We start from the raw sequence: 9,079 nt of genomic DNA, 5'->3' as shown, positions 1-9,079 counted from the left end.
AGAAATAAATAATAGAAATAAAAAACAAATAAAAGACAGGGGTCTCACTCCTAGAGCTTTTGCCTTATCAGGAAAGAAGCGACCCCTCACTGTGGGGCACTGCAGCAGCAGCAGCAGACAGTCGGAGGAGTCGCCGTAGTCCCCAAAAAGAGCAGCCTTTGCTGCTTCCACGCTGCTGCTGCTGCTGCGGCTTGTTGCTGCTGCTGCTGCTGCTGTTGCTGCCGCTGCTGGGCACTTCTGGTCAAACTTGCCCTGCAACTGACAGACAGCAAGGCAGCAGCAGCAACTGCGTTTGCTGTGGCACAGGCAGCAGCAAAAGTGCAGCAGCAGTAGCAGCAACTGCAGCAGTGGCGACTGCAGCAGCTCCTCACCTCCTCTTCAAGTTTTCGCCTTTTTAGGCTGCCATTTTCTTCTGCAGCAGTAGGGCTGGAAGCTGCTGCTGCTGCTGCTGTTGCTGTTGTTGGCTCAGATGTGTCACCGTAGTTGTAATTGCCGCTGCTGTTGCTGCTGGTGGTGCTAGTGCTGCTGCTGCTGCTGCTCAAGAGAGGGTTATCTTCGAGCTGCTGCTGCTGCTGCCTGCCGCTGTGGGGCAGGTAGAAGGCCTCCACAGGGATGCCGCTGGCTGTGCCCTTCACCGAGGGCCCGTAGGAGCACGCACAAGTGCGAGGCCCCTTGCTGCTGCTGCTGCTGCTGCTGCTGCTGCCTGCGCTGCCACGCCGGCGGCAGCCACCCCTGCAGACTCCGTCTGTACAGTAGCGCTCGCCCAGAAGAGACGGGGGGGCCTCGGGGGGCCCCATGAGTCTGTAGTTAATCTCCAAATGGTTGCTGCAGCAAAGCACCACAAAGCTGCTGCTGTTGCTGCTGCTGCCGCTGCTGCTTCTGCTGCGAACTAATCTTCGTTGGCTCACGGAGACCAAACGGAGGCCGGGGGGAAGCCTCTTTTTCTCGTCAACAGTGCAGCTAGCAAGCTGGCCTCTGGGATAGCTAGCTAGCAGCTAGCTAGCCAGTCAGCTAGCTAGCGAGCTGGCTAGATCGCTATCTCTCTAGCCAGTTAGGCGGCTAGCTAGGCAGCTGTCTAGCCAGCTAACTAGCCAGCTAGCTATCCAGCTAGCTCCGCAGCTATCTAGGCAGCTAGCCGGGCTGGGCAGCTAGCTAGTAGGCCAGCTCGGCAGCTAGCTAGCAGGCCAGCTAGGCAGGTAGCTGTGCAGCTAGCTGTGCAGCTAGCTGGGCAGCTAGCTACGGCTAGCTCACAGGCCTGCGAAGGTCCTCATGGCTAGCTGCAGCAAAGGCCTAAGCCCGTGGGGGCCCCACAGGGTCACTGCTGCGCTGCCTGTGCCTTCGAGAGATAAGAGAAGGCCAATTAGCCCAGCAGCAGCAGCAGGAGAAAGCGAAGTCAAGAAAACGTCACTTATCCGGTGAATGTGCAGCTTCTTCTCCAAGTGGTACCTGCGCAGCAGCAGCAGCAGCAGCAGCAGCAGAGGCAGCGGGTGAACGGGCAGCTTGTTAGCGGGCGCCAGGCCACCGAAAGCAGCCTGCTTGCTGGGTACGATACTAGCTAGCTAGTTAGCTGGCTAGCCACCTAGCTAGCTAGCTAGCTATCTGGCTAGCCACCTAGCTAGCTAGCTATCTGGCTGGCCACCTAGCTAGCTCGCTAGCTAGCTAGCTGGCTAGCTAGCTGGGCATTTGGCTTGGCCTGTGGCTAGCTGGCCTGCTCCTTCTCCAGCTAGCTGCCTCCCTGTGCAGCCAGCTAGCCAAGCTAACTGGGCTGTTGGTTGCTTGGCATCCTACGGAGACAGCTGCTAGCTCAGCGCAGCTAGCCAGCTAGCTATCTAGTCGGCTAGCTAGCTAGCTAGCTAGCTACCTAGATCGCTATGTAGCTAGCTAGACAGATAGGTATATAACTGACTAACTAAATGGCTAGTCAGCAAAACGGCCACCTGGCTAGCCGGCTAGCCAGGCGGCGGGTCGACAGCTAGCTCTGCGACTCTGGCAGATTCAAGGGTTGACCAGCTAGCTAGCTGTCTAGCTAGCTATCTAGCTAGCTAGCGAATGTACTGGCTAGTTGGCTAGCTAGCTAGCTAAACAATGAACTGGCCCAATGACTGGCTTGCAGGGTAACAGGCAGCTAGCCAGTACCTGGGCAGCCAGCCACTCAGCTAGCTAGCCAGCCCTTCAGCCAGCTCGCTAGCTAGCTAGCTAGCTAGCTGACTGGCTTACTAGCTAGCTAGCTAGCTAGCTAGCTAGCTAGCTGGCCCGGGGACTCTCACCTCTGGACATTTTCCCCCGCATTAATGAGAAGCCGAGAGCCCTCATAAAATATGTGGAGAGAGGGAGCCACCGAAAGGCGGTGGGAGCCCAGCAGCTGCAGCAGCACAAGCAGCCCCAAACCCTAAACCCTAGACCCTAAACCCTAAACCCTAGGCCCTAGGGGCCCCCGTGCTGGCTGAGCCCGCGCTCTTGGGGGCCCCTTCTGGGGCACAGGGGGCCCTTGCAGGGGCCCTGCACCAAAAAGGGCTTTAAGAACTTGAAGCGACAGAAAAGGAGGGGGAATAAGTCCACTAACCTGGGCAGTGATGCTCATCGTGCTGCTGCAGCTGCTGCTGCTGCTCATCGTGCTGCTGCAGCTGCTGCTGCTGCTGCTGCTGCTGCGGTTGCTGCTGCTGCTGCTGTGCTGCTGGTGCTCCTGAGCCAAAAGCAGCAGTAACAGGCAGCTGCTGCCGTTCGGTGTAGTGACAGCGCAGGGGTGGGGCCCCTCTCGTCGATGCTGGGGGCCCCCGCTAGGGTTTAGGGTTTGGCTGTGGGGCCCCGGGGCAGCAGTAGCAAAGTCTTGAGGGTTTTACTTTTCTCTCTTTCAAAATATATTATTAATTGTGCATCACAAACAGTGGAAACAAATGCGGGAGCAGGGAGAGCGGGCCGGACTGAGGGGATGTGGGGCCCCAGGTAGAACTAGGGTTTAGGGTTTAGGGTTTAGAGTTTACGGTTCCTGCCGTCCGATCGCCCCAGTTGACTTCTTGGGCTTAACCCATTAACAAAAACCTAGTTATTTTGTTTTTGTTTTGGCTTTTAGCGTTCCTGTCTGTAAGCCTAGCTGCTGCTGCTGCTCCTGCTGCTACTGCTGCTACTGCTGCTGCAGTGGTGAGTCATTAACAGCGGAGGCGTACCTGGGGTGTATGCGCCTCCAGGGCTAAACGCAGCAGCAACTGATGTAGCATCAAAGCTTACAAGCAGAATTCATTGGCAGGGCAGCAGCTGCTGCGGCAGCAGCAGCTGCAGCAGCAGCAGCAACAAGATGCCAGCGGTGGGCAATTTCGAGCTGCAGGGGCAGCAAAACTCGCAGCAAGTAGCGCAGGTGTCGGAGCAGCTACAGGCACAGCAGCAGCAGCAGCAGCAACAGCTGCAGCAGCAGGAGCAGCAAGACAGGCCACAGCAGGAACGGCACACGGAGCTGCAGACGCAGGAAGAGGAGCGACAGCAGGAGCAGCAGCTGCAGCAGCAACAGGAGCAGCAACAGTCTCAGCAGCTAGCTGCTTCGTCCTCAATCTCTCGAGGAACTTCTGACTCCCAAGGCGCTGTATACTGCTGCAGGTGCGCGTCTTGACGGGTCATTGCCTACGGGTTTAGCGCGAGGGTTTAGGGTTTAGGGTTTAGGGTTTAGGGTTTGGGGCCTCGGGTCTAGCTCTGCCAAATACTGCGCTGTTCAGCTCTCCCAAGCTCTCCTCCTAACCTGCATACACATTCAGCAGCCCCCTTCAGCTTCTTTGCTGCTGCTGCTGCTGCTGCTGCAGGTGCTGCCGGCACAAGCTGTTCTACGAGTCGCAGCTGTACCCTCACGAGCCCAAGGGGCCCCCCAAGGGGGCCCCCCGGGGGGCCCCCAGGGCCAAATGCACCAGTGCCTTTGTGGAGCCCCTGGGGTGGATGGGGGGTTTAGAGGAGCAGCAGGGAAGGCTCAGCTGCCCCAATCCAGCAGTGCGTGCTGCTGCTGCTGCTGCTGCTGCTGCTGGGGATCTGCTGCTGCTGCCGTTGCTGCTGTTGCTGCTTTAGTCGCTGTTGGTGCTCTGCTGCTGCTGCTGCTGCTGCAGTCGCTGCTGGTGCTCTGCTGCTGCTGCTGCTGCTGCAGTCGCTGCTGGTGCTCTGCTGCTGCTGCTGCTGCGGAGGCTGTAAGGGCTTCGGGACCAGTTAGGGTTTAGTTAGGGCGTGCTTGAAGTTTGACTAGGGTTTGATTAAGGTTTAATTTGGGTTTAATTAGGGTTTAGTTAGGGTTTAGTTAGGGTTTAATTAGGGTTTTGGGGGCCTTATTAAGGTTTGTGATTTGCTGCGGGAGGTGTTCAGTGCGGCTGCAAACTTGGCAGTTGGAGTTGGGTGGGACTTAAGTGCTCCTGCGGCCATTGGAGCTCCCCAGCCTTCCAAGTAAACCCTAAACCCTAAACCCTAAACCCTAAGCCCTCGACCTTGAGACCTAAAACCTAAACCCTAGCTCCTACCGCGCGCAGCTCGGGTCACTCCCATCTCTCAAAGCAGCGGATGCCAGCTGCAGCGGCAGCAACCACAGCCAGAGCAACACCCGCAGCAGCAGCAGCAGCAACAGCAGCAGCTGCTGCTGCGGCTTGTTTGCCGTAGGTGCACCTTTCTCGCATTGACAAACTGACGGCCCCTCACGCCAGCAGAGGCGCAGAGCCTTCTCTTCTCTTTTGAATTATTTTTCATTTCAATTCACTCCAATATGGCAGCAGCAGCAGCAACACCAGCAGCAGCGGCAGCAGCAGCAGGGGCCCCTTTGGGCCCCCTCTTCATGTTTGCACCCCGGGGGCCCCCATGAGGCCCCTCCGGGTGCCTCCCTGTGGGGCCCCTTTGGGGGCCCATTACAGGAGGGAAACCCAGGCTTGCATTCTTTGGTGCCTCACATGCAAACTAAACCCTAAACCCTAAACCCTAAACCCTAAGCTCTCTGTGTTGTTTTGCGCCATCGCCACAAGACGCACTCTTCTCGAGGCCCCTGACGCGTATTCCAGTGCCCTATTCTGGGGGCCCCTCTAAGGGGGGCCCCCCTTGAGGGCCCCCATAGGGGGGCCCCCTGTGGGGCCCCACGGGGGCCCCCTTTTATAGAGCCTCTCAATGTGCCCTGTAGGGCCCCCCTATGGAGCCCCCTCGGGTCCCCCTGGGGGGCCCCCTGGGGGGACACCTGTGGGCTCTCCTATGGGGCCCCCTGTGGGGCCCCCCAATGGGGCCCCCCAATGGGGGCCCCTGTGGGGCCCCCCAATGGGACCCCCACGTGGGCTGAATTAAAAGGCAGCAAATATGAATGGAGGCCCACGTGGGCTAAATTCTAGGGTTTAGGGGTTCAGCCCACGTGGGCCTTCACCCATAAACCCTAGGGTTTAGGGTTTAGGGCTGGGACTGTGGGGCTCTTAGGCAGAGGTTTTGAAGCCGCCGGGCTTCTTGAAGAAGTTTTTTTCCACTGCGAACTCTTGCGAAACCTCTTTCGAGGGTTTAGGGTTTAGGCTTTAGGGTTTGAGGTGGATTTGTCCCTGGCTTTCTGCAGCTCCAACACATCCAAACGTAGGAATGTGGGGTGAGCCCTCCTAGGTAGTTGTGCCTAGCTGTGGCACGCTGTGGCTAGCTGTCGCTAGCTATAGCTAGTGCTGGCTAGCTGCGGCTAGCTGTGGCTAGCAAAGGCTAGCTGCGGCTAGCCAGGTTTAGCTACGGCTAGCTGTGGCTAGCCATGGCTAGCTGCGGCTAGCTGTGGCTAGCTGTGGCTAGCTGGGGCCCCCTCGAGCAGTACCGTGTGTAGCTGTTTGCCCGGGGAAGGCTTTTGGTGGCTAGCTGGTGGGCCATTCGGCCTGGTGTTTGCTGGACCTGGGGCGCTCGTTTTGGGGGGTTTTGAGTGCCAGAGGCCCCAATTGGCAATTAAATAGTTAAATGCAATTAATGTTTTCAATTTAAATCAAAATAAGAGGCTTTTAACCGGCGGTTGAGCACGAGACACTGCAGAAGACTGGGGAAGGCCGGAAAGGCAGCAGCAGCAGCAAAACGAGCAGCTCATGGACTCGAGGCAGCTCCCCCGCCGCTCGCCTCCGGGAAAAAGGATTAAAATTGCATTTAAATGATTAAAATGTTTAATTTGGAACAAAGAAGTTCCTAAAATCAAAAAACAAACGAGAAAATGACTCGAACTGCCGCTGCGGTGCCCTGGCGGGGCCCACAGAGCTCCCGACAGATCTGGAGGCCCGGCGCCGCTGAGGTGCGGCTGAAGCGGAAGCTAGAAAAGCGGAAATAGAGATAATTAACTATTTAAAGTTGCCTTTTAATTGTTTTTAATTTGTTATTTCAAAAAATATAAATCCTTTACGGCTCAGTCATGCACTGCAGGCCCCCCCAGCCCCCCACGGCATCGGGGCCATCCAAGAAGCTGCTGCTCGTGGCGGCGAGGCGCTAACTTTTCTTTCTTTTCTTCTTTTAAAATTCAACTGCAGCTTCATATTTATTATTTGCAGACTTTCGGCGAGCAGAAAGGCGCAGCAGCAGCAGCAGCAGCAGCAGCGGAACGAGACCCAGAAACCGTAGCAACGCCTCAGCAGGCGGCAGCTGCAGCACGAGATCTCAGCTGTACGTACACCCTGCGAGGCGCACACAAGCAGGAACTGAAGTGGGAGCAGCAGCAGCAGCAGCGGCAGCAGCGGACCTGTGCCCTTCGGGGCTGTAGACTATTTCAGCTGATACCGCAGGCCGCAGCAGCAGCTGCTGCAGCAGCAGCTGCTGCAGCAGCAGAGAGAAGAGCAGCAGCAAAACGAAACGGTCTGAAGCTTTCTCAGCGGCGCTCTGATTAAACAGCCATTTCAAGGCAGGAGGGGCCCTATCTAGGGTTTGGGGCCAAGGGTTTAGGGTTTAGGGTTTAGGGTTTGCAGCAAGGAGGCACCATGGGAAGGTTGTGCCTCTTTGGAGCAGCAGGCATTGCTCTCCTTCTGCTGCTGCAAGCGTCCGGGCCTCCCGCCGCTACAGCAGCAGCAGCACAGCAGCAGCAGCAGCAGGACGATGAGGTCCACGTCTGCGAAGGCCGCGTGCTGCTCAGCAGCAGCAAAAAGAAAGAAGCAGAAGAAGCTTTAGATCTCTCAGCTGTTTCTGTTAGACTTTTGACAAAGAATGGAGCTCTTTTAGATTCGCAGGTAGGCTGCTGCTGCTGCTGCTGCCACTACTGCTGCCTCTGTTGCTGCTGCTGCTGCTGCATCTGCTGCCTTCGTGTTTCTTCCCCTGCAACTGCTGCTGCATCCTCCGTTGCTCAAGAAGCAGCAGCAGCAGCGGCTGCTGCTGCTTCCTGCGCTGCTCGGGCCCCAGCCGCAACAGCACCCATATGTGCTGCTGCTGCTGCTGCTGCTGCTGCTGCTTGCAGCCGTGCTCGCCGTCGGGCCTGTACATCATTCCGCTGCCGCCGGAGGCCCTGGGGGCCCCCCTGCTGCTGCAGGTTGTGGGGCCCCCCGAGTTTGTGTTTGAAGAAGAAACGAAAATAATTCAAACTGGAAAATGCACTCAAGAAAACAACTTCGTCATCAAGGGTGGGCACCCCGCGCTGCTGCTGTGGCTGCTGCTGCTGCTGTGGCTGCTGCTGCTGTAGCTGTTGCTGCTGCTGTAGCTGTTGCTGCTGGGGTCGGTGGCTCTCTGGCTCTTCGAAGGACTGCAGCGACTGCGTGGCAGCTACAAATTAGGTAGCCCCGAAATTTAGGGTTTAGGGTTTAGGGTTTAGGGTTTGGGGTTGGTTGTGTTCCAGGGTTTGGCATATCTGGCGAGGTTGTCTCTTTCGGCACTGGCCAAGGGGTTGAGGGTGTCCCGCTGCTGCTGCAACCCGCAGCTACAGCAACAGCAGCACCAGCAACAGCAGCAGCAGCCGCAGCAGCAGTTACAACTAAACGAGATGGCTCGTTTCGCCTGGCTATGCCCACCCAGGGCCGTTTCGTCCTCTCTGTGGGGACCCCAGAGCCCCCCGGGGGGCCCCCCGGGGGCCCCTCTGGGGCCCCCCCTGGGGGCCGCCTTGGGGGCCCCTCTGGGGGCCCCTCTTGGGTTTTGTCTCCGCAGCAAATATTAGTTGAAGTGGATGCAGCAGGACGCGTGTCTCCTAGTAGAGTCAGCTTTAAGGCTGTTGCTGCGCGGATTGAGGGCGAGGGTAAGAGTACTGCTGCTGCTGCTTGTGCTGCTGCTGCTGCTGCTGCTGCTGTTTCTCGTGCGGCTACTGCTAGAGCTAGCGGTGCTGCTTCTGGTGTGGCTGGAACATGAGCTGAAGACTCTCGTGCTGCTGCTGCTGTTAGCGGCGCTGCTGCTAGGCTGGGTGGACTGCGCGAGAAGAACGCTGCTGCTGCTGCTGCCGCTGCTGCTGCTGCTGTGCTTTTCTTCAGGACCCGCTGGGCTGGAGGCTACAGCAGCAGCAGTTCTGCTGCTGCCGCCTGACTGCCCAGCTGTGTTTGCTGCGAACTGTGGGGCCCTCCCACTTGAGGCAGCAGCAGCAGCAAAGTTGCTGGCTCCCGCTGCTCTTGCTGCTGCGCTTCCTGGAGCAGCAAAGGGCCTCGTGGAGAGCAGCAGCAAACCTTCTCTTTGTGCTGCTGCTATCGACAGAAAGACAGGCAAATTTGCCTTTCCTGCGGCTCCCCTCTGCAGCTGCTGGCTGCTGCTCTCGCCCCTGGCGATACCCCACCCCCAGCAGCAGCAGCAGCAGCAGCAGCAGCAAGCTGTGCAGCTCTTCTTTTCGCCTGAGGTGCAGCAGCTGGTTCCTTCCCGCGGAGTCTTCAGCCCTGAGCCATTCAAGGCAAGGAAAAAGCAGGATTTTGTTTTTTACATTTTTCTTTTTCTTTTTCACTTTCTCTTTTCCCTTTTCATTTTTCTTTTTCTGTTTCATTTTTTGTTTTTTTTTTCTTTGCCTCTCATTAGCGCTTTCTGTCTCCTTTGCCTGTCTTCCGCCAGGCCGTCTAGTGCTGCTGCACCTGCTGCTGCTGCTGCTGCACGTGCTGCTGCTGCTGCTGCACGTGCTGCTGCTGCTGCTCCACGTGCTGCTGCTGCTGCTGCTCCCCCTGCTGCTGCTGCTGCTGCTGCTGCT

The 9,079-nt window shown here is 57.6% G+C and overlaps 3 protein-coding genes across 3 annotated transcripts; 2 read left to right on the top strand and 1 right to left on the bottom strand.

Moving 5' to 3' along the window:
* Positions 1-90: 90 nt before the first annotated feature.
* ETH_00014900 (ELAC2, putative) lies at positions 91-2,611 on the bottom strand (the record flags this gene model as incomplete). Its single annotated transcript, XM_013379665.1, has 5 exons — positions 91-258; positions 372-825; positions 1,252-1,446; positions 2,268-2,362; positions 2,564-2,611. Coding segments are annotated over 5 exons (960 nt in total), but the record flags the coding sequence as incomplete, so codon positions are not given.
* A 681-nt stretch (positions 2,612-3,292) lies between these two features.
* ETH_00014895 (uncharacterized protein) lies at positions 3,293-4,648 on the top strand (the record flags this gene model as incomplete). Its single annotated transcript, XM_013379664.1, has 4 exons — positions 3,293-3,588; positions 3,789-3,969; positions 4,283-4,410; positions 4,621-4,648. The coding sequence occupies 4 exons, from the start codon at positions 3,293-3,295 to the stop codon at positions 4,646-4,648; spliced, it is 633 nt and encodes a 210-aa protein (XP_013235118.1).
* A 2,269-nt stretch (positions 4,649-6,917) lies between these two features.
* On the top strand, positions 6,918-8,955 carry ETH_00014890 (uncharacterized protein; the record flags this gene model as incomplete). The annotated part of the gene is made up of 5 exons (XM_013379663.1): positions 6,918-7,163; positions 7,388-7,550; positions 7,763-8,155; positions 8,385-8,812; positions 8,947-8,955. 5 exons carry the CDS (start codon positions 6,918-6,920, stop codon positions 8,953-8,955), a joined length of 1,239 nt encoding a protein of 412 aa, XP_013235117.1.
* Between the last annotated feature and the right edge of the window lie 124 nt (positions 8,956-9,079).

The sequence above is a fragment of the Eimeria tenella genome, genomic scaffold (genome assembly GCF_000499545.2).
Source record: "Eimeria tenella Houghton genomic scaffold, Eth_scaff376, whole genome shotgun sequence".
Taxonomy (NCBI): domain Eukaryota; phylum Apicomplexa; class Conoidasida; order Eucoccidiorida; family Eimeriidae; genus Eimeria; species Eimeria tenella.
The sequence above is the reverse complement of the archived record's forward strand: the minus strand, read 5'-3'. Positions and strand labels throughout refer to the sequence as shown.